At 39.7% G+C, this 23,428-nt stretch overlaps 7 protein-coding genes across 7 annotated transcripts; 4 read left to right on the top strand and 3 right to left on the bottom strand.

Moving 5' to 3' along the window:
• Positions 1–81: 81 nt before the first annotated feature.
• Positions 82–1,506, top strand: PHYBLDRAFT_149725 (hypothetical protein; the record flags this gene model as incomplete). Its single annotated transcript, XM_018432324.1, has 1 exon — positions 82–1,506. One exon carries the CDS (start codon positions 82–84, stop codon positions 1,504–1,506), a length of 1,425 nt encoding a protein of 474 aa, XP_018287369.1.
• Positions 1,507–2,911: 1,405 nt separating this feature from the next.
• PHYBLDRAFT_188439 (hypothetical protein) lies at positions 2,912–6,694 on the top strand (the record flags this gene model as incomplete). Its single annotated transcript, XM_018439506.1, has 10 exons — positions 2,912–3,235; positions 3,411–3,590; positions 3,655–3,765; positions 3,847–4,090; positions 4,147–4,719; positions 4,785–5,722; positions 5,792–6,079; positions 6,140–6,213; positions 6,267–6,405; positions 6,510–6,694. The coding sequence occupies 10 exons, from the start codon at positions 2,912–2,914 to the stop codon at positions 6,663–6,665; spliced, it is 3,027 nt and encodes a 1,008-aa protein (XP_018287368.1). The 3' UTR covers positions 6,666–6,694.
• A 12-nt stretch (positions 6,695–6,706) lies between these two features.
• Positions 6,707–10,886, bottom strand: PHYBLDRAFT_135915 (hypothetical protein). Its single transcript, XM_018429753.1, has 7 exons — positions 10,865–10,886; positions 10,658–10,756; positions 10,481–10,579; positions 10,155–10,398; positions 8,780–10,075; positions 7,206–8,726; positions 6,707–7,142 (listed from the first exon to the last, which is right to left on the bottom strand). The coding sequence occupies exons 2-7, from the start codon at positions 10,748–10,750 to the stop codon at positions 6,880–6,882; spliced, it is 3,516 nt and encodes a 1,171-aa protein (XP_018287367.1). The 5' UTR covers positions 10,751–10,756; positions 10,865–10,886; the 3' UTR covers positions 6,707–6,879.
• Positions 10,887–11,305: 419 nt separating this feature from the next.
• Positions 11,306–11,972, bottom strand: PHYBLDRAFT_159919 (hypothetical protein). The gene has a single exon (XM_018434084.1). It carries the CDS (start codon positions 11,918–11,920, stop codon positions 11,492–11,494), a length of 429 nt encoding a protein of 142 aa, XP_018287366.1. The 5' UTR covers positions 11,921–11,972; the 3' UTR covers positions 11,306–11,491.
• A 4,422-nt stretch (positions 11,973–16,394) lies between these two features.
• Positions 16,395–17,881, bottom strand: PHYBLDRAFT_66708 (hypothetical protein; the record flags this gene model as incomplete). The annotated part of the gene is made up of 7 exons (XM_018441678.1): positions 16,395–16,516; positions 16,621–16,806; positions 16,927–17,043; positions 17,101–17,410; positions 17,498–17,582; positions 17,641–17,655; positions 17,730–17,881. 7 exons carry the CDS (start codon positions 17,879–17,881, stop codon positions 16,395–16,397), a joined length of 987 nt encoding a protein of 328 aa, XP_018287365.1.
• A 465-nt stretch (positions 17,882–18,346) lies between these two features.
• NDUFB11 (NADH dehydrogenase 1 beta subcomplex subunit 11 NDUFB11) lies at positions 18,347–18,962 on the top strand. The gene is made up of 3 exons (XM_018434083.1): positions 18,347–18,459; positions 18,626–18,723; positions 18,843–18,962. Exons 1-3 carry the CDS (start codon positions 18,394–18,396, stop codon positions 18,922–18,924), a joined length of 246 nt encoding a protein of 81 aa, XP_018287364.1. The 5' UTR covers positions 18,347–18,393; the 3' UTR covers positions 18,925–18,962.
• Positions 18,963–19,132: 170 nt separating this feature from the next.
• On the top strand, positions 19,133–20,113 carry PHYBLDRAFT_135910 (hypothetical protein; the record flags this gene model as incomplete). The annotated part of the gene is made up of 6 exons (XM_018429752.1): positions 19,133–19,193; positions 19,257–19,292; positions 19,348–19,393; positions 19,456–19,715; positions 19,777–19,814; positions 19,952–20,113. 6 exons carry the CDS (start codon positions 19,133–19,135, stop codon positions 20,024–20,026), a joined length of 516 nt encoding a protein of 171 aa, XP_018287363.1. The 3' UTR covers positions 20,027–20,113.
• Between the last annotated feature and the right edge of the window lie 3,315 nt (positions 20,114–23,428).

The raw sequence follows: 23,428 nt of genomic DNA, 5'->3' as shown, positions 1-23,428 counted from the left end.
TGAGTGGCAGACCAAACAAACAAAAAATTAAAAAAAAAATTATTATTTTTTATTATTTTATTTCAACCAAATTTCTTACAAATGACAGCTTGGCTTGAAGAAAGTATTGATGAACCCGGATTGAGACAGGCTCTGCAGGATGTCCTGACAAAATATCCATCAACAATCAACACAATCAAAGGTCTCATCGACCACTACACCGCAAAACTTGCCCTTGTCGAACAAGCCGAACCAGACTCCAAGAAACGCAAGACAAACCATCACAACACTTTAGAAATCACAGCACCACCAACACACACAATCATCGCATCAATAATCGATGTCTCCTTTAATATCCCAGCTCGTAAAAAATTCAACATCGTAATCACTAATTTCAATCTACAATTGGTCAATTCAAAAACACAAATCCCAGAATACGAATATCTTTTGGACGATGTCGAAATTGCCTCATGTACACCAACGCCCGACAAAGCACAGAAAAACTACACAATCGCTCTCTTTTTCAAAAACAAGGCACACCAAAAAGAAGAAGGAGAGAATACACCGGCAGCGATAACAGCAACAGAATCTGTCGTTTTTAATATACAGGACAAGGCAGATCTTGTGGTCACACGTCCAGGCCACCAAACCGACCAAATTCTTGGTCAAGACAAACACCTCGCATTGATCGAAATTCTGCAAAAGGACGCTCGCCTTTCTGTCACCCAACCATCTGGCCAGCTGTTTACTTCAACTGTCACATCCCCAACTACAGGCAAGCGCGAACACGACAGACTCTATGTAAATGTGTTCCTGAGAAGCAAACAAGGCAGCCTGTTCTTTTTACCCGAAGGTGTTCTTTACGGATTTAAGAAGCCCACATTTATCATACCCGTCAAGAGCATTTCATCTATTGTAGTCAGTACAATCACTCAGCACACATTTGATCTATCTTTAATACTCAAAAAAGGCGCCAATGTGTTGGGCGCACCTCTGTCATCTATTTCCACTACATCAACATCATCATCATCATCATCATCAAACTCAAACTCAAATTCAAATCCAAGTTCAGGCGTAAAGAATAAGGATGAAAAAGAACAAACTACAACAATCGAGTTTTCAATGATCGAACGATCGGAATATGATGGTATTGATGAATATATCAAGAGATCTAAAATCCACGACAAAAGCATGAGCGAGGAAACAAAGGCTCCCGAGCCAAAACAAAAGGCAGTAGGATCCAAAGAGAACTCAGCAACAATAGCAGAAAAAGATATTCAGAATAACAACAAAACAATATCAAGCAACAACTATGATGACGACGATGATGATGAAGAAGATGAAGATTATGATCCAAGTAACTATGAAAAAGATCTAAATTATGGTTCGGATTCAAGATCAGAGGGAGACTCTGATGATTTTAGTGAAGACGATGACATTGAAGATGAAATTGAAGACCAAGATCAAGCTCAAGATCAAGATCAAGACGGAAATAATTCTGGAGATCAGCTTGAAGACAGTGACTAAATCATCTCATCAGAAAATAATAACAACAATAATAGAGAAAATGAATTGAAAAAATGAATCGATACATAATACACATTTACACATGCACATATACACTTATGATAATAAACGCTCCAACTCCCGCAAAAAAAAAATCAAAATAAAAGCATTGGTTTTCAATTTTATTAACCCAATCCAACTTTAAGACAGATCTTCATCACAAAACACCCACAGGTCTAATGAGAAAGACAACTTCTATAGATATAGATGAACCGTGTACATGTATTCAGCAGATTTCGGGGGCGATCTAGATTTACTTTGTAGTTGGCATGAGTCTATCGACTGTCAAGTACATCATTAAGAAAGTGGATTAAACAGGATCTCCAGAGCAAGAAGAGGATCAGGCGGCCTAAAAAGATCGATAAGAAGACATAAAGTCATCTTATCCAAGTGGTTTGGGAGGATCTATCTGCCTCATATTCTATGCCAAGAACCTTTTAAAAAATACAGGAGTGTTTGTCCGTAAAAGAACAATGATTAGCTGTCTCGAACGCTTGAGATTTGGAGCATAGATTGCAGTCTATAAGCCAGTTTTAACAGAAAGCCATAAGAAAAGAGGATCGAATTAGAGTCGTGAGCATGTAAATTGGGTTGATAACCAGTGAAAAGGTAATTATGGAGAAACCAGAGCTATTAGAAGAGTTGTGAAAAGGCTCAAAAGATATCATTGCGGGGACCAAGTGGAGGTGGGAGGGCGAGGGAGACTGAACAAGGAATAGGAAAGTAAATAAATACATAAAAGATTATGAAGGAGCTTAACATTGAGCTTGCCCCTATAAAAATACAAAACATACGCAATTAGATCCACACGACAAAACAATAACCAAGTCAAATAAAACTTTTATTTGTATATAGAGTATCTGTTAAACCTTCAATGTCGGATATTCAAACTAGCAATCTGTTAGACCGGACCCTACTTTAGGTTGATATAGGCCAAGGGTATAAAACACCCATTTCATTAGAAAAACTTGAGCTACTTACTTACTTTTCTTTATTAATTAATTATTTACATGAACACCATTGAATAAAATATTGTGCCTATGTAAGAGATATCATTTTTTTGCTGCATAACATTGTTGAGGGCGTTCAAGTATTTATTCTCATAGCAATTGACCACCTAAAACTCAATCAAGTGTTTTAATTTACACTCAACATATGCTAGATAAGAGAGATTTTAATTATAATGTCCATCTAGTACAGCTTTCTTTTGTTCATTAATCCTATACAAGCTTATTAAAAGAAAATCAACAAAACAGGAGGTTTAACGATGTGACCTTCTTCTGGACTCAGCGTCGGACCTCAAATATATACATTTGTTTTTTATGGCTTCAATCTGATTAAGGAATCATTTACTCTTTCTCTTCTCATGCTTCAACATCCACAACAACCTCGAACAGCAACGCGCGGACGTGGGCGGGGGCGTGGTAGCTCTTCGCCAAACAACAGAAACTCACCACGCAACAATCCTAATGGACAAAACTCTCAGACCCAGCGAAATCCACAGCATGATGTCACCAATTCGCGTGGCTATAAAGTCTGGGAACGTAATGCACCAAAAGATGAACTACCAATTTTCGAGGCAAACAACAATTTCGGTGCTCCCCCGCCGGCATTAAGCGGAAACACCGTAACAGCTGCAGATCGTGCCAAACGTTTTGGCACGACATCTAAAGGCGCTCTTTACGACGAGGTTAGCTTCTGGGTGTCTCCTTTTCCTTTATGACGCTGAAGTCAAGCCGATCTCCTCCTTGGAGCATTTGACAACGGTCACGCAAGTGTAAGAAGACGGTAAAGTATTGTGTAGTAATACTGAGTTGTTTGTCCATTTTTATTATATCGATGCGTATCCTCCATCGTATCGTCAGCTCAAGCACAACCGAATACTAGAACGAAAACAAGCTATTGAAAATAATCTTATTGCCGACCCAAATATCCCCAGAAGATTAGAAGATGCAATTGAATTTCGAGGAACTTGCCAGACTATGTGTCCTGAATTCGAATTAGTAGAAAGAGAATACCAAAATGGTCTGGATTCTATTGAAATGGTAAACAGCTCAACTCTGTGGATAAAAAATATACTCGTTGTTAATATCATTTCCATAACCTTAGGATGAAGATGGTCATGCTGATCCATACAAAACTGTAAAAGCCTACCGGCGATCAGCCGCTGGTAACGACCAACCACTACCATCAGATGTGAGACCACCTCCTGTTTTAAAGGTACATATACTATAACCCAGATACTTGAAAAAAGAAGAGTAGATTTCTTACTGTTATATGTTTACATATATATATATATAGGAAACTCTTGACTATTTAGTAGACAATGTTCTTTCCGAGTATCCACTTGTTAAATGCCATGCATTCCTTCGTGACCGTACACGGTCTATCCGCCAAGACTTCACTCTACAAAATATTCGAGATATTACAGCAGTCCAAGTGCATGAACGTATCGCACGATTTCACATTCTTTGTCTTCATGAAATGTGTGAGCTGGAAGAAGAAAAATTCAGTGAACAACAAGAAACAGAACAATTACGCAAAGGTAGCTTATAGAATAAGCATTAATTCGCACTAGCTCTGATAGTACATGCTTTGTAGTGCTATTGAGTTTGACAGAGTTTTATGATGATCTCCGTGATGAGGGTATCGAAACCCCTAATGAAGCCGAGTTTAGGGCATATTATATTATTACACATTTGCGTGATAATGATATTACACGCCAAGCCATGGCGCTCCCACCCCATATTTTCCTTGACTTTCATGTAAAGCGTGCTCTTCAATTCTACGGATTAGCACAGCGCAACAATGAAATAGGAGAATCATCATCCCGTCGTAACAAGCCTGCAAATATTGAAGCATGCCAAAACTACTACTCGAAGTTTTTCAAATTGATTGCAGCCCCAGACACACCATTCTTGATGTCATGTCTTCTCGAGTGGCACTTTCCTGAGGTGCGCAAAGGAGCTCTCAAAGCAATGAACAAAGCCTATTTGATAGCAAATCCAGGAGTCGAAGCTGAATATGTTCGCCAAGTGCTTGCTTATGATACAGTAAAGCAGCTCATAGAAGAAGTCGAGTTATATGGCTTACAGATTGACATGTCTCTGGGCCAGCCTACTATCAGGTTCGGGCAAAAGTATCACGCAGATACCAAATCATTCTTCTTTGCGGGTAAGGAATACATTGAGTGTGATACACTGTTAATATGTGTGCTCAAACATATCTCTGGGTCTTAGAGCCATTATCTACACCTCGTCCTCGACGTTCTATGATGCTAGTCGAACCAAAAAAGTCCGGGATTAGTTTCCGTGATATTGTTAATGGAACAACCTCATCTATGGAAAACAATCCTATGATGCAAGCCCAACTACAAAACAGCCAGTTAGAGCGGGCACACTCCATGGCAGCAATTAATCAGGCCAAGAGAGCGGCCATGGAAGCTCAAATTAAGCATGCCCAGTTGAAACTTCACCAAGAAAAGCAAGCTTATACGAAAGCAATAGCCCAGGCTGAGATTCAAGCAAAGTTACAAGCAGAATTAAAGGCAAAGGAAATCGCGGCACAGAAAAAAGCAGCTGAAATACAACGCACTATTGAAGAGCACAGACGACAGGAAGAGATTAAAGCAACATTAAAAGAAGAAGCACGAATTGCTGAAGAATCTCGAAGGAGAGAAGAAGAAGAAATGACTATGAGAGCAGCACTGGCCGCTGAAGAAGAACGTCGTCGTGCGGAGAAGGCTGCTGCTGAGGCTGCTGAGCAAGAAAGGCTACGACAAGAAGAGCAAGAGAGAGCAATTGCTCGTATGCATCGTCAAGCACTGATATCCCAACTATCTAACCGATGGATGAATCAACTAATGTCAACTGTTATCCGACAAGCATCATTTGAACTAACATCTAAAGCTATCCAACGAGTAAAAAACTTGCAGAAAAAATTGAAGCCGTGGATACAGCGCGCACGCAGTCGAGTCGAAAAGAGAGATGAGGTGGCAATAGCTCGCAACAAAAGGTGGCATTTCAATATGTATAAAGCAGGTGTTAAGCCATGGGAAGCAGGAAATGCAAATGTAAAAGGCCGAGCTTCAAATATACTATTAGAGGCGAGTGTTATTAGTCGAAAAGCGCAAGAAACTATAAAAGCAGAAGAAACTGCATTAGCCAAGGCCTCCTGGGTAAGGAAAAAAAAAGAATGTACCCCGCAATGCTCTTGTCTCAGTGGTATAACAAAAATAATATATTAGCCCTATAATGGTCCAAACGAAGCAATCTGGGAAACAGAAAACTTTGCAGAACGTATATACCCCATCATCAAAGCACCGATGTGTGAATTTGAACCAAGGAGAGAGGATAACTCTGCAAAATCCGAATGGCAGTTGTGGATTCATTTGGCAAATCGTCAAGAACAATCAGCCCAATGGATTCAAAAGAAGTTTGGGCTTGATGAAGAATTCTCCCGTCGAACTGAACGATACAAAGAATTTAACATTACTACAAGATCCATTACACCAAATGATAATATCTACAGAAAGGTAGACACACAAACAAAGAATTTTGGACAAGGGATAAGCGATTAAGTGTATGCAATATAGGCTGTGAATGAATTGGGAGCTGTTATATTCTCTCTATCCGAAATGAAAAGATTAGGCATTGATGATTGCGAAAAGTAAGTTATACAAAAAACTCATTATAGTACCTACAACTAACCTTATGTAACAGTAACGCTTATTGGACTCAAGAAAGAAACCGACTACATGAGTTTTTAGACTTATTATGCCGATACAACCCTGGAATACAAGTTCCTATTGTGTTTGCTTATTGGCCAACTACAAAAACGCTCGAGGATTCGTTAAATAATGTAAGTTTTTTTTTTGCAGTTCCAATGCAAGCAAATCAAAAGAAATAGATATATGTTAAGGATACGAGCAAGCATATTAACTATATTATACTTTGTTTGTATAGATTCCAAGAAAACTCGGTGTTTTGAACACATCTGTTATATCTGACTTCAAAATAATGATTATGAGTCCAATGACAATTGTTGATAGACTTGAAGAAGAGGTTGACTGGCTGGCCAAAAATATGGTTATTAACCAGCCAATATTATCTACTCTTTAATAAACCCATGATGTGTAATTTCTCCTTTCCTTTCCCTTTTTCTCTTTAAAAAAATTGATGTATATTAATGTATTGCTTAATTTCTACAGCCAGCGTATCAAAACATTTCTATTTAAATCATAGGCTAGTACATCAAATACAATTTGTAATATAAAGTTGTGTACAAGCTAAAGCGGGATCAAGGGGAAATGGAATTGAGAAAAAAAAAGAAATTTTAGGTGTTCTTGACCACTCGGACAACCAAGTCACCAGAAGATAATGAGTCGCCTTCTTGAACAGGAACCAGCTCAACGCGACCACCGACTGGAGAGGATACAATTGTTTCCATCTTCATTGCACTCAAAACACATACAGGGTCACCAGCTTTGATTATGGAGCCTTGTTTGCAATGGAGCTCAACCACTACACCTGACATTGGAGCAGCCACATCACCAGGGTTGGAAGAATCTGCCTTTTCACGTGTAATAGTCTCAATAGCTACACGATCAACGTTAAATTAGCTTACATAAAAAAAAGCTTATTCCTGTGTTAAGTTCTTACCGGAATTTTTGTCAGTAATACCCACAACACGCGCCTCTCCGTTAAGCTCAAAGTAGACATCGCGTTTTCCGTTGGAATCAATGGAACCAACAGCAAGTAGCTTAATGATTAGGGTCTTGCCTTCATCGATGTTGACATGGAACTCCTCACCAACTACTGGCTTTGCAAGGAAGTACCGTGTGGGGACAACTGATAAATCGCCGTACAAGTCGACCATATTACGGTACTCGGCAAACACCTTGGGGTATAGTGCAGCAGAAATGACGTCGTAGTCGCGAATTCCCTTTCCATATTTTTCGACCAATTCAGCCTTAAGCTTTTCGAGATCCAACGGAGGCATTGATGCACCAGGTCTGTTGTTGATACGCTTAAGATCACGAATGATATGCGATCTAAGAGGTTCAGGGAATCCACCATAAGGCTGACCGAGGTATCCTTGGAAGAATTCGACTACTGACGTAGGGAAAGACAAAGTAGATGCTTTGTCGACTACATCCTTACCGGAAAGGCTGTTAGAAACCATAAATTGAGCAAGATCGCCAACAACCTTGCTGGATGGGGTGACCTTGACGAGATCACCGCAGATATCGTTGGCTTCTTTGTATGCCTGCTTGATCTGGCGCCACTGAGCACCGAGTCCAAGCTGTTGCGACTGGAACATGAGGTTTGTGTATTGTCCTCCGGGCATTTCGTGATCATATACACCTGAATCGGCGGCTTTAACATTGGCCTCAAAACAAGAGTATAGCATACGGCATTGTTCCCAGTAAGAGTTCAAAGCTTGGATATTTTCCATGCTGATACCTGTGCCGAGATGAGTCTGTTCCAGAGCTGCAACAATAGCACCCATGGCAGGCTGTGAGGTCATACCAGACATGGAGTCAATAGCAACATCAACGACATCAGCACCTGCAGAAGCAGCAGCCATCATAGAAGCGACACCGGTACCGGCAGTGTCGTGAGTGTGAACATGAATCGGGAGATCAGGGAAACGCTTGCGAATAGCACCAACAAGCTGCTTAGCAGCCTTGGGTTTCAATAAACCAGCCATGTCTTTGATACCAAGAATGTGGATACCTTGGTCGACGAGCTGCTGGGTAAGCTTGAGATAGTAGTCGATATTATATTTGGTACGTGCAGGGTTGGATACATCTCCGGTGTAGCAGATACTGGCTTCAATTACACCACCGGCCTTCTTTACGGCATCAATACCAAGCTTCATGTTTTCAATATAGTTAAGAGAATCAAAGATACGGAAGATGTCCATGCCAGCTTTGACTGCTTTGTCACAGAAGTCATAAACAACATTATCGGGATATGATGTATAGCCAACAGCATTGGCACCACGCAACAGCATTTGGAAGGGGATATTGGGGACTGCAGCACGGAGTTGGATCAAACGGTCCCAGGGATCTTCGAATAGGAATCGCATAGCAACATCAAACGTGGCACCACCCCAGCACTCGAGTGCGAATGCATTGTTAAGGGCGTGGGAGGTTACGGGTGCAACCTTAAGAAGATCTACATCGGATGTTGTGTTAATTTTTTGTCTCTAAATAACTCAAGATACTTACCCATAGTACGAACACGGGTGGCTAACAGACTCTGATGAGCATCTCTCCATGTAGTGTCCATAATCAAGACTCCAGGATAAGCTCTTACAGCCTTGGCAAAGGCTTCGGGGCCTTGCTCGACTATAATCTTACGCCAGCCATCTTGGCAAGGAACAGTTGTATCGGCGGTAGTTTTGAGAACGGGAACTTCAATCTCCTCCTTCAATGAGGGTTCTCCTACTTGGCCCTTGATCTGGGAACCGTTGACGACAACATCACCAAGGTAACCCAATAATCTCTGTGCTCTGTTCTGAGACCTAACCAAACGGAAAAGGTCGGGTGTATCGTCGATGAATGTTGTCCAGCAGTTACCGGTCATGAAGGTTGAGTGAGTTAACAACCGTTGAAGGAAAGGAATATTGGTCTTGACGCCACGAATACGGAATTCGACAAGAGCACGAACAATCTTACGGCGGGCAACTTCGTAAGTAGAGCCGCTGCATGTGACTTTAACCAAGAGTGAATCATAGTGTGGGGTAATAATTGCACCGGCATAACCAGCGCCACCATCCAAACGAATACCATTACCACCGGTAGAGCGGTAAACCTCAATCTTTCCAGTATCTGGTTGGAAGCTCTTTTCTGGATCCTCTGTTGTAACACGGCACTGAATTGCGAACCCACGCTGGCGAATACGCTGCTGAGTTAGGCCAAGTTGAGGCAAAAGGGCACCGGCAGCAATTTGAATTTGGGCAGCAATGATATCAATACCAGTGATTTCTTCAGTAATAGTGTGCTCGACTTGGATGCGAGGGTTGATTTCGATAAAGTAGTGACGGTTTTGGGAATCGACCAAAAATTCTGCTGTACCTGCATTCTTATATTCAACAGCCTTGGCAATCTTGATAGCATCAAGCAAGATGGCTTCGCGCACACTAGCATCGAGGTTCTTAGCGGGTGCAATTTCGACCACCTTTTGGTGTCTACGTTGGACTGAACAATCACGCTCAAACAAATGAACAACATTGCCGGCACGATCTGCTAGTAGCTGAACTTCGATATGGCGGGGCTTGTCTACGAACCGCTCGATAAAAACTGTACCGTCACCAAAGGCAGCAAGAGCCTCAGACTTTGCACGCATAAATGCCTCTTCAAGCTCGCTCTGTTCACGAACAACGCGCATACCACGGCCACCGCCACCCATAGCAGCCTTAATAATTACTGGGAAGCCGTGCTGTTGAATAAAGGCTTTTGCGTCTGTGAACTTTTCGACTGGGCCTGGTGTACCTGGGACTACAGGGACCTTACAATCCATGGCTATACATTACACATTTACAACTATTAGTCTCTGAAAAAAAAACAGTCCATTATAGAATAAATTCCCCTTTAGGTTTACCAATCTTTCTAGCTTTGGTCTTGTCACCCAAGCTTTCAATGACATTGGCAGATGGACCAATGAATGTGATACCAGCAGCCTGCACTTTGCGAGCGAATTCGGCATTCTCGGCCAGGAAACCATAGCCAGGGTGGATCATTGCAACATCGTGTTCCTTTGCGATACGAATAATCTCATCTTGGGCAAGGTATGCACCTACTGGAGAGAATTGTCCCACGCTTCCGATTTGGTAAGATTCATCAGCCTGTCCGAGTCAATGAGAAAAAGAAATCAATATATAAACTTCTTATACACATATATATATATATCATAGTGTAAGTATGCACCTTATAACGATGCATAGAAAGTCTATCTTCGTGTGAAAATATGGCGACTGTGCTCATCGACAGCTCGTGAGCTGTGCGGAAGACACGGATGGCAATTTCCTAGAAAATATGTTGAATTAGACGTAGGAATATTTTAGAACAGATATGTAAAAATGTAAATATTTTGATAAAACTTACACCGCGGTTGACAACCATCAACTTTCTGAGAGTACCCATCACCTCACTGTTACGACGAATTGTCTCAACTGAGTGTTCTCGGGCATGTGGCATTGTATTCTACTTGGGGTATAAAAAGGCATGATTTTATTTTAATAATTCGTTTTTCAGTAAAGCTGGCCGGTATGTCCTCTTGTTTTTGGTCTGAATAGAAAAAGAAGAACTTACAGAAATATAACTGTAAGACTTGCTATGGAAAACGGTAGAATAACAAGAGAAAGTTAAAACTTGCAAACCGGCCGCTTTATATACTATACAGAGGGGCCGGTAGCTTGGTGTGGGTGTGGGGTGGACGGGGGAACATTATACTGATTCACCAAACTTCTTTAAGCCTGGGTCGGGTCCTGGTCCCAAAAATAAAAAAATTAAAAAAAAAATGTTGTACAGGAACATTCAGTAGGCGTACAAGGACACAGAAGTTAAGCAATGTGTTGTTTCTTCCTCAATAATAATTGGAATAACTCTGTGGCAGCACAGACCTTTTTGTCAAGCATGTGTTTGATTATAATAAGGACGAGTCTACAGACATGGTCCTATACATCACAAGCCGAATAGTTTAACAGCCAATTGGTTTAATTAAGGTATAAAATAGAACTCGAGAATAATTATAATTGGTATAGAAGATTGTATCTCTTTTATTGATTTATTTGATATTTTAAATGGCGTGCGAGGATGAGGTGTATATGAAAAAAACAAAAATGAATGATGAAGACAAGAAGAAGTAACAATGCAGGCGAGTATGACATGCGCTTTTTGGGAATTGGGGTAGAAAGAGTAATAGTGAGAATGAAGTACTTAATAATGTATGGCTTGATGGAGTAGAAAGAGCTCAAGGTCCTGCCACCCGCCACCAACACGCACAAGTACTTTGTTGCGCGGGCCCTTTTGTCCTCTTCCACGACGCGAGTCCCGCTCAGCGTAGTTCATGAGCTTACATGTATACATTTTCTTGCCACCAACAAGAGTAGGACTAAGCTCGTTACCAAAGTAGTATCGACCAACGCCTGGGGAAACACGCTCACACTGAATAGGTACAGGGTTAGCGTTGACAATGGCAGCGACTTCAATATCAAGAGGGTCTTTCTTGTTGGGCTTATATATTTGTTCTTTAAAACCAGGCTCATCGTCTGACGAGTCCTGACCGTAGCAGGACTGAGGCGGAGGTGTGCGAGGGGTGGGGATGTGGGTTGGACGAAGGGGAGAGTGGTGGGCGAGCATGGGCATTGATTGCTTTTTGAGAAGCTCTCGTGGGTAAGGAGGACTGCCTGACTTGCTGCTGGGTGGAGAGCTATGAGGCACGGATAAAAATGAGCTCGTTGTGGAAAGGTAATCATCGGAGGAATCATTGGACGATATTACTTGAGACATTGGAGTATATGAACGTAGATCACTACTATTCGGTAACTGAGGCACTGGTGGTAAGTGCAACATCGATGATCTTGGTCTTGTGAATACACTTGGTGAGTTTGCTCGGTAGCCAAACCCAAATCCACCCCGGTCACTACTCGAAGGAGTTTTGGGCCGGGGGATCATCGATGGCGTTGCAGCCCTTCGAATAGGGGAGGTTGGACGTCTGTTTGTCGGCGGAGAGAGCGAAGTAATCTCCGGTGGTGGCCGGCTCGGAGAAGGCCTACGGGCTGCCGGAGAGGCAGCTCGTTCACGATCAGACACTGGAGATAAGTAAGTATTATTTCTATGTAAGTCTTGTCGCCCCATACTACTCTTGGGTCTTGTCGGCACAGGCGTGGGGGTCTTTGCACGCATATACCCAGGGTTAGGTGTCTTTGCACGGGCCACTGGAGTCTTGGGCCGCAGATCGTTTACGGGTGCAGATGACTTGTCAATGCTCTGCGCTCGTTTGCGCATGATTGTGCTCTTTGTGGGCTTCATCCATGACGCTTCCTTTTTCTCGCCTGACGTAGTACCATTAGTAGCAGTTGCTGGTACACGACTTTTGCGAGCAGGAAGCACAATCGGAACTTCTTCAGCCACTGCTTTGTCTTCTCCCTTCCATAGTGGGTCAAGAGTTGAAAAGTCTTGTTTCTCTGTCTTGGTGCTAGAGCTCCAAGCAGGCCGAGCCCCGGGTGTCTTTGTGCGTCTAGATGCGGGTCTGTCAGGAATGGTTGAGGAGCCAACAGAAGATGTATCAGATGTGCTTGGTCTCAGTGTACTTCCCACATGGCTTTGATGTTGATTTGTTTGTCCAAACATCATAGGACTGGCTGTACGTTGTGAACGAGGACTGAGAGCAGAGACTGGGGTATTTGCTGCCTGACTCAAAGACCGCCATCCTGTGTTTGTGGTACTGGGAAAAGTGGAACCAGTGTAGGTACTACTAGCATAGCTACTAGCCTGACTACTGGCCCGACTACTGGCACGGCCACTAGGAGTGGCACTACGTGCTCTTTGGCCGTCGTCGATTGAAGTATAAGGACTAACACGCGGAGAAGACTTTAACTTTGTATTGGTCTTTGCTTTTGATGAAGGTGAGACAGTCGGTTTAGTCCCATAGGGGCTCCTGGAACGTGTTTCGATAGATTCCTGATCGGGACGGTAACGGATACCCTTCCAATTATTATGGTTTCTGTCCACCCTTTGTTCCGGACTAGCTTGCCGTTCAATTAGGAGTCGTTCCGTGTCAACGAGGTCGTGTGTTCGCAAGTCATCCATCACTGCTTTGAGCCCGTTCCAGCGCTGGAGCATACTTTGATGACGTTTTTGCGTAGTACTGTGTTGAGATGCTCGACTAGCTATACCACTAGCTAACATGGTCAACATACGATCGATATTTGGAGTGTAATATTTGTACTTGGCTTCAAATGAAACTGCAACAGCACGAAACTTTTCTCTATCCAAAGGAGGTGCTGCCACTGGAGTGGCTGTAGCTGCTGAGCGAGTGGTAGAACGTAATAGGGAGCGAGAAAATCTGTCAAACGAACCAGGACTGGGGTTTGTCTGACTCCCAAGTGTCGCATGCCAATCGCGCACTTGCTGAATAACATTGTGACACTGTATCGCGGCTTTATCAAGACCTTCAATCATAGTATCTACTTCGTTGGCCACCTGGCGAAAAATGGCTTGCCAGCGTTCTTCTTTAACATCATTTTTGAGTTCGGAGAGGTCGATACGGAAATATTCCCATTTTTCTTGAACCATAAGGTGCTTCTTGGCTAGTACACCCGACCGGTCCACCGGCAGAGTCCCGGACTTCATGCGCGCATGCACCCGTTCGATCTCATGAAACAGTGGTTCGACCTTGCTATCAATTTCGGCCAGAATGTCTTCACCCTTTTGCTGCAGCCATTTTTCGTTTTCAGATATTGCAGACTGTTGGGGGGTATCAGATGTGAAAGTAGAGGAAGATGTAGCCATTGCTACGGCATGGCGTCGTTCCTGGAATTGAAAGATCATCGTCGACATATCGTCCATCTCGAGTGACACCCGCTCCATCACCCGAATTAATTCTTTCTTTTCATTTGCGCAATCGACTTGCTTGATTACCGACGCCAGAAAATGCTGGAGCCCGGACCATTCATACTGAATTTTAGTGATTGCACTCTTTGCTGCTTCACGCCTTCTTTGGCTTGAAAGGCGGTTGGCCATGTCTTGGTCATCCTGGTCTTCGTATTTCTCCTCAAGGGCCTCGCCGATCTCGATCAGCATGCCAATATAGGGTTCCATGCGGTTAACAACTTCAGTTAAAGGTTGTGTCTCCTTGGGTTCCATTGTATCTTCTTTTACATTCTGTTCAAGGGTGAATACGGCAAGATGAGCTGATTCTAGCCAGTGCAATAATTTGCTGGTAATGGTATCAAAGCCGTCCATCAGCTCATAAAGCGTGAGGGACTCGTGAAGATTAAGAATTTCCCTAATCTCCCGGTCAGGAATTGGTGCTGCCATGAGTCTCTCATAAGCTGTCTCCTGAAGAGATATTGATTTAGTAGACTGAGCTGGTGAAGGGAAAGCACTCAGGGCAGACCCTGGGTGTGTGTTGGCCATCATTTGAGGGCAGTTCTACAGGAACAAAAGAATTATTGGTTATTATTTCTTGGTTTGATTGTCGATTTTCTTTGTGAATAATAATAAATATAAATTATATATATATGTATATGTATATTTGATCTTACCTCGAGGGGTTACGCTTTGGGTCAAAAGGAATATTTATACGCGTGAATGTATCTTAAGGACAGGAGGATTAAAGAGGCGTGTGATCCTAGACGGACACTGGGAGTGTTTTGCTGAATGAGTTGTATTGAAGTGGTGTGGTGTATGTTTGTGTTTGTGCGTTTGTGTGTGTGTATTTTTTGAATGTATTTTTTTATTTTTCGGTGCAGTGTTGGTTGCAGTAAAATACGATAAAATACAGTATAAATTATGGTGAGTTCCAGATGTTGTACGAGATGGTGATGAGAGATTAATTGAATGCAAGACGTGTGGGTATAATGGCGAACAATTCGCAGAGGATGAGTAAAAGACAAAACAATTTTATTCAAATGGTCATGGAATGAAGGAGAGAAGGAAGAGAAGAAATGGAAAGCAAGAGAGAGAGAGAGAGAGAGAAAGAGATGTATATGAAAGTGCAACTATTGTGGGTGCAAAAATAAAGAGCGGACAAGAAAAACCTAGGCAACTGTCGTACAACAGGTGGGCGCGTGGCTATTCTGCACTGCTGGAAACTACAGAGTGCTACACCAGTCGAATGACTCTCTTATTCCCTTTACTTGGATGTTTTTTGGCTTCACACACCCAGTCAGAGTATCTATGAAGAAGCTTAGTTTTATAGCTCAATATTCACTAGTATATACTTTATTCTCAAAAAGTTTTTTTGTTAAAAAAAAAGAGTAAAAATAAATAATTAAATATAAATGGCGGTCGCATTGGTTTTATTTTTTTGGGGGGGGGGGGGGGGGGGGGGGGGGGGGGTTTCCAGGGGAAAAAAAAAAAACCCCCCCCCCCCCCCCTTTTAGATCTCCTTTGAAGTCCATTATTTCTATAATTTTAATTATGTGGCCATTCACAAGAGACAGCTGTTTATTTTATTGGTGTTTTATGAATTGAAAAACATGTGTTGGACAATAACCAAGGGTTCGGAGTAGCCCAGGCTACTGTAACTTGGTAACCATATCCCTTTCTTTCCATTCCTTTTTGTTACAAGCTCCAGCGTTCTTACTCTATATTACCTAGGTGATGTAATCAAGACATAATCATGGGTTGTGTAAGTTGTCATGACAAAATGTATAATACAAAGACCCCAGATATACAAATGTATATATTGCATAGAACGATCTAATATCATAATACACCAATACGGAACAGTCTATCTCCGAGTTATATTACGTTGCACAGTGCATCAGGCGTGGCAATTGAGCCATGACTGTTCATAAGAGTCTTGTCCTTACTTTCATTAAACCCAATTAACAGTAGGGGAAACGATGTAAAGATGATCATGGGTGTACAAGGGGACTTACTTAAATAAAATGCCCTCCTTGACTACTACTATTATTATTGCATTACATTATTCTTCACAGCTTGAATAACATGCGCCACTCTACCTCTATCTAAACCAATTTCCATTCTTGTCTATTTTTGCTCGTGGTTGTATTAATTGTGCTACTAATGAAGTACAACTCATCACGGACCATCATTGTGTGTTCAGTCCATGGGTTCACTTTGAATCATGCGATATCAGGGCTCGAATTCAATGCATATCCTTGCAGATGATGTAAGCTGCAGGCTGTTGACGTATCTTTAAGATGCATGTAACCAATCTCACTTCTGTATCGCATCGTAGCACACTGCCTTTTATTGTACGGGCAGACACTTTTATATATATATATATATATTAATAATTTATTGAGTAAAATGAATTTCTTTAAAGCCTGTAGTACTTGATAAGGTTCCTAATTCAAATCTTCAGGGCTTACTGCCATGAATCAATCGGAAGCGAGTTGACGTCTGGTGGCTGGTGGTCTCATCAAATGCCTGTGTCATCGTAGCCTCGTACTCCTCTCCTGTTGCAGATGTCAATTCAGTTACCATAACCTTGATAGCCGGAAGAGCCATGCGCTGAATTGCCAAGAATCGATCTCCAAATTCACCTCCCCAGCGGCCTAATAAATAAATCGAGTTAATATATAAAATAAAATACATAAATAATTTCTTTGTTTTGAAGAAAATATTTACGTGATATTTAAAACGCAAACAAACAAAATCACTTTTTGGATGCTTACCAATTGGGATTGAGTAATTGATGTCCTTGATCTTAACAAGTCCTTCTTCTTGGAAATAGGTTGAGATATGATCGGCAATGAAACAGTCCAAGTTTCTTGCCTCCATTGCTTGAGTAACTACGAAAAGGTGAGATCTTCATGATTGGGAACACAAAAAGATTTCGTATCACATACTCCAAGTTCCAATTTGTTGGAATGCCGGTCCAGCGTCAATATAATCAATGACCAACTCCAAAACCTCGATAATGCCCTCTGGCTTCAGAATACGCTTGATTTCCTTAATTGATTGCTTGTACTGCTCTATTGTGAACCCCATCACAAGATAACGTTGGAATACAAAATCAAAAGTATTGTCTTCAAACATCAGTCCACTGGCAGCATTGGAGATCTGGAATGTAACGTTTGGGGGCTTATTATCCATCACAAAGACATCGGCCATGTCAATAGCAACAAACTCGGATTTTGGATACAAGCGAGCCATTTCCTAATGAGGTGAATTATAAAAGTTAAAATTTTGGTAACAATTCTTTTATATGTGTATAATAAAAAAAGAAAAGAAAAATAAACTCACCAAAGTCCACCATCCAGGGCCACATCCAATATCCAGCACCTTGATTCCCTTTTCTAGCTTGTCATGAATAGGCGACTTAAAGAGACTGTTGGACTATGTAAGAAAGGTATTTTCTTTTTATGATTACCTTAGAAACCACTTACCCTTTCAACATCATTCTAAAAAAAAATAGCAAAAAAAAGGCATCGAATTTTAGGGACAGTGTATTATTTCAAATGATTTATTAACTTACTTTGCTAGAATATGGTTCATCTGGAGACGGTCAACTTCCCCTTTGTCACTTGGCAATAAGTAGGCCACATCTTCTTGATCAGCCAATCGACGTCCACCTTCCCAACGGAAACCAACACGCTCGCTGTCATATTCAATTCCTTGAGTTTGCATTGTTTTTAAAAGGTTAAAGGTAAATATGTTTAAGATTGAGTAGAGAGATCTTGATATGATCAGAAAAACAAAAACAAAAATGCCAATGCGTTTTATACCTTTAGGAAAAAAAAAACATCTGTGCTTAACTCTTCGTTGTACTCAGGATGTGTGTTATCTTATTGGTCAATACTATCAATAGACTTATTCTCCTTTAATTTGATTTCAAACGGTATTACTGGACAATCTTGTCAATAGAGAACCAGCGTTTATGGTGTCGCGTTGTGTATAACAGCATGCCACTGTCATATCCAAATATATACACATATTTCATTGTCTTGTCCAAATCTTGTTCAACACTAATAGGTTTAGATGATTACGGAGTATGAAATCGAATGACGTCTGCAAGCGAGGTTGCTGGCGAAAGTACACCAAAACAAAAAAGGTCTCATTAGAGCCAACCGACATCTCTAATAATCCACATGTTCGCACGAGTCTTTACACGATCCACCCGCCTTACCCGTCCCACCGTCATGCGTCGTGGCGGTCACGGTACTCCTCAATGGAATGAGCCCGGAGGTTACTTCTTCAGCGAAAAGGCATGTAGAATTATACATTTTTCTTTTTTTGTGTTTTTTTTTGCTGGTTTTTGTAGTACCCAATCTTTGGATTATATACACTCGAAATTCAACATTCAATTTAGAATTTATAATGTGCATTTATCTAATTTTTTGCATATACATTTTTTATTACTATTTTTTTTAGAAACGTGTTAAGGAGGAATGGGAAGATATCTACTATTGGGGTATGGGTGGTGGTATGGCATTGATGGCCGTTGCTTTGGCATACAAGCCCGACACTAGGTAATAAGGAGCTGTTATAGGAATAGATATAGAGAGATATAAAGCATATAATGCAATTTTAAATGGGGTTTATTGAATTATTTTTTTTCTTCGTTTCTTTTTTTTTCGAATGTATCTAGTGTTGTTACTTGGGCTAAGAAGGAGGCTGAGAAGTCTCTCCAGGAGAAGGGTATCACTTTTGAACATCCTACTTCTGTTTAAGTAATTGGCACCTAGAAATGAACCTAATTCACCTTTACAAAATAAAATACAAATATACATAAAGAATAACTTCAATCAAAAAGCGTTTACAATTGATACAGAATGTGTGCTTTGAAAGTTGAGAAGTCTTTGCGGGGATTAAACAGACTCTTTAAGGACGTGTTTCCCTTTTTCTTCCTGCTTTTATTTATTTGTTTTTGTCTTTACCATGTATGCCAATCGAGGAACAGGCTCTACCGCCCTAAAGCGTCTTATGACAGAGTACAGGGGTAAATGAATATTGTCTTTAGGCTAGCATTACACTCATATTCTACTTTTTTTTTTCTTGATAGAATTAACATTGAATGCTCCCGAAGGCATCACTGCAGGTATAAAATCAAAATCACAATATTGCATGCTATCCTAACACTTTGTATTGATTAGGTCCTATTGATGAAAATAACTTCTTCGAATGGGAAGCCCTCATTGCGTATGTTCTCAATAATGAAAATCATAACCATGTCTATTTATGAATACATATATGTTTTATAGTGGACCTGAAGGCACGCCTTTTGAGGGTGGTTTGTTCCCAGCTACACTTGTTTTCCCCAAGGATTACCCTCTCAGTCCTCCTACGATGAAGTTTACTTGTGACTTTTTTCACCCTAATGTCTACTCCAATGGCACTGTATGCATCTCAATTCTTCATGCCCCTGGAGATGATCCGAATATGTATGAGAGTAGTTCTGAACGCTGGAGCCCAGTGCAGAGCGTGGAGAAAATTCTATTGAGTGTGGTAAGCATGCTGGCAGGTAAGAAAAAAGAACATATATCTGTGTATGTGATGCAAAGAGAAACTTATCGTTTAAACAGAGCCTAATGATGAGAGTGGTGCCAATATCGATGCTTGTGTAAGTTATTAGACGTAATGTGGGTGTGTGTGTGTGTGTGTGTTTATATAACTATATATGTATCTGTATCTGTATATTCATGTACATACAAAAGATAAGATGTTAACGCACGCATGCTTTATTTGGGGATTGATTAGAAAGTATGGCGGACAGACCGTGAACGCTACAACGAGATCGTGCGTGAGAACGCTAGAAAGACTCTGGGTCTCTAAAGTCTTTTTCGAACAATATTTTATGTTTATATTTGAAAAATATTTCTTCATTCCAAAACTTGCTTCGGTAATAAAAGATATCAATACAAAAGAATCGAAGAGACACACAAGAACGGAGAACACTGGACAATCTCAAGCATTTATATCTTCCATTACTATATCCATTTTGTTTAATATAATTCTGGGCACATTCTTTAATAGATGATAATTATGTGTTTTTTTTTCTGCTTAAAAACTCGATAATTAATCTCTGTACCATTAGAAGGTACATGTAGGGTAAACTACAACTCTTAATTCATCAAATAGACTTCTCTTCTTCTTGTAAATTGACTTTTATTATCGTTTGTATATATATTGGAGCGGGATGGGTAATGACCCAAATTTGAATCCAATTAAAGAAGCAATATATGTATAAAGGCTACCTCTACTTTTTTCGTATTTTTACTTGGAGATAACATTAATACGCATATCTCTTTTTTAACCAAATTCAAATTTGTGTTATAATCCAAACGGCCGGACTGAACTTTGATTTTTCTGTGAAGATATAAAGAAAACTTTATCAGGCTAAGCCTTATCGTTACACTCAACTTATGGTTGGAAGGGTTTACCTTGAACCCAATTAATATATATATATATTATAAAGGTAGAATAGTTAAATATGACTAAATTAACATTAAAAGCGGTTCAATCATGTGCTTAAGTGTAATGGAAGGGAAATTATTAGCGGTATACACGGGGAAAAAAGTTAAAAGTTCACAGAAGAATCAAAACGTAAACAGCAAAGCATGTGTAATGTATTGTAATAAAGGATACAGCTATAGATGTAACGAATGTATAGATAGGGAGGGAGCAGGGGGGGCCGGTTGGCCCCGATCTATTTCTCGTTAACTGATGAGGTGTCTGTTGAATATCATCAATTTTGCGGTACAGATGTTCTTCGGACTATTCACACACAAATCAACCGCCTTTAAACAATTTGATTCACATCGTTGTCCTACTTACTGCACTAAGCAAACTTCACACGGTCACTAAAAGAGTTCATTAAAACTAATTAATGAGGTATTGTTTATTATCTTTCTTTACGACGTACTAAGTAACTTTTATATTTTAATATATAATGTAGCTTAGTATGATAATACAGGTACATTTACAACTGTGATTATATTCGTCTAGAGCTATAAAGCTGTTGAAATTCTGGTCAATATTGACGACAAAAACACCAAATGTTTTCCAATGTATCCCAAGACTTTTGTCTTTATTCAGATCCAGCCTTTGAAAATATCACTTTTCCCGGGTGTGAAGTTATATTTTACATACAGCTTATTGATATCATTCTTGCATGACAGCTAGCAAAAATAAAAAGTTTATTCTACAACATGCAGACGTTTTTTGAATATAGGGTCAAGAGTTTTAAAGAAAACAGGTTTTTTTTCCTACCATAATATTACAATACCTTGAAATAATACACTCATAAATCTGTATTATCATTGTTACCAAGTAGCTACTACATGTATTATAAAAATATGTTACAGATTATGCCTCCTTTGTCTTGAAAGTTAGGCCTATAAAGCATCTATAGAGGTTTGTGTAAACTCGCTGAATATGCAAATTTAGATATAAAATTTAGTTTTTTTCTTTCATCCACAGTAGTTTGTCTAAATAAATGTTTTACCCAATTTTTTATAGGCAATTATTTAACGGATATCTAAATTCAGCGCTTCCCTAAACCATTCGAGCAATAAAACAATGTGACTTTAGGCTTAAATAAACCGCTGTGGATGCTCTAAGATAAGTCTAGAGTGCCCTAAACTTAGTATATGCCAGACATGTCAAAGTTACAAGTTCTTCAAACCAATCGTGGTTTTTTCCCTACAGTCTATTATGTTTGGAAATAATTTTATATTATTATTATTTATACCAAAAGAGACTTGAGCTGCTTATAAGAATCCCCAAGATTTTTGTAAATATGGGTAGTTTCAATATGAAATTCTTATCAGCTCGTCTATGGTGTAATTCGTACCTCTTTTATAACTAATAGTCATGATACAACTATACTAATTTTTTGATTATAAATATGTTTTATAATAAGAATCTGGTTTATATAAGATGCTATCTTTATGAAATAGGATGTAACCCGGATTCAGGGGGTTTGTTACTGAGTAGATAAACTATTACATTTGAATGATTTTATTATATTTATTTTTGTACTGGGTGAGGAAGCTGGGAAAAAGGTGTTTTATGCAGTCAATGCAAAAACATGGTGGGGTAAAAGTAGGATATATATAAAAGAGAGGGAAATCAGTGATCAAATAAAATTCCACAATAAAACACATTTCTAACCTTAGAAAGCTTGCAACAATCTCACTAATATCGTCTTTTTTTCTCTATAGTGTATTCAGATCTGTCAAAATTGATATTATTAGCTATCAGCTTGAGATGAAGGTGAACAATTGAATGTTGCGAATGTTTAATAAACTTTATAATTATGCTGTAAAATATTGGATTCTCGTAAAATCCGGACTTATTGATAATCTAACACTTTGAAATATCGTTCTAGATTATTTCTAACAATTATTTATATCATTATTATGTGTACCTTACAATGATGGTATTCTTACATTAGAGTAAGATAAATCCAGAAAATTTGCTTGTATTAAAGTAGAAGCTAATTAAAAGGCTATTGCAGTACAAGACAGTGTAGTTACCTGGTTTATTTCTATTAAAAGTTAATGGGCTTTTAGTTTAGAGTTTTATCTACTTTTACACGGGATTTGTAAAAAAAGAATAAAGTCTTTAAATGCGAGTAGAGCTAAACAGACAAGTTAAAGAAGTCATTTACAAATTAGCAGAAAAAGGCCGAGTGCATATTAAGTACAGTACAGAAATATATATACACTACTTAATATATCACTTATCGAATCTTCAAGATATTACGACAAAAAAAAATCCGTGAGCCGAAGCCTAAGAGTAAGTATAGTAGTAATATCTTCCAGAATTCGATATTTGAAAGTGGGAAGTTTTAGCCAGCATATCTCACTACCAAAGCCTTTCTAGTGTCCTGTTCTCTGATTTGGAAGAAGATAATGGAATTTTTCCTCGCTGGTTCGCTTGATCAACAAAAAAAAGATGATTTCGAGAGCTATTTCCAAGGCGATTTAAGGGGGTGTTTTTCGAAGTTTAACCTCAAAACAGCCTTTAAATCTCCCAAGAAATCTGCAAAACCTTCTTACTAAAGTTTTCTTTTTTTTTTATACCATAATGTAGGACCAAAACAAGCCTTTTTTTAACCACCATAATAAAAACTACAGTGCTATTAAATGAATTTCTTAAACGCATAAATAAATATTTGATATTCGAACTAACCTTTGTGCAAATATTTATATTACTAGCAAAGAACTACAT

The sequence above is a fragment of the Phycomyces blakesleeanus genome, assembly GCF_001638985.1.
Source record: "Phycomyces blakesleeanus NRRL 1555(-) unplaced genomic scaffold PHYBLscaffold_22, whole genome shotgun sequence".
Taxonomy (NCBI): domain Eukaryota; kingdom Fungi; phylum Mucoromycota; class Mucoromycetes; order Mucorales; family Phycomycetaceae; genus Phycomyces; species Phycomyces blakesleeanus.
Note: the sequence above shows the minus strand (reverse complement) of the source record. Positions and strands in the feature narration are given on the sequence as shown.

Excerpts from the sequence above, each read along its gene's own strand:
- NDUFB11 (XM_018434083.1), top strand. The coding sequence starts at position 18,394 with ATGCGTCGTGGCGGTCACGGTACTCCTCAATGGAATGAGCCCGGAGGT. Across the intron at positions 18,460-18,625 it reads GTTACTTCTTCAGCGAAAAG|AAACGTGTTAAGGAGGAATG; the intron begins GCATGTAGAATT and ends TATTTTTTTTAG. Across the intron at positions 18,724-18,842 it reads GCATACAAGCCCGACACTAG|TGTTGTTACTTGGGCTAAGA; the intron begins GTAATAAGGAGC and ends GAATGTATCTAG.
- PHYBLDRAFT_159919 (XM_018434084.1), bottom strand. The coding sequence starts at position 11,920 with ATGCCCATGCTCGCCCACCACTCTCCCCTTCGTCCAACCCACATCCCC.
- PHYBLDRAFT_135915 (XM_018429753.1), bottom strand. The coding sequence starts at position 10,750 with ATGCCACATGCCCGAGAACACTCAGTTGAGACAATTCGTCGTAACAGT. Across the intron at positions 10,580-10,657 it reads TGATGGTTGTCAACCGCGGT|GAAATTGCCATCCGTGTCTT; the intron begins GTAAGTTTTATC and ends CATATTTTCTAG. Across the intron at positions 7,143-7,205 it reads TATTACTGACAAAAATTCCG|CTATTGAGACTATTACACGT; the intron begins GTAAGAACTTAA and ends TTGATCGTGTAG.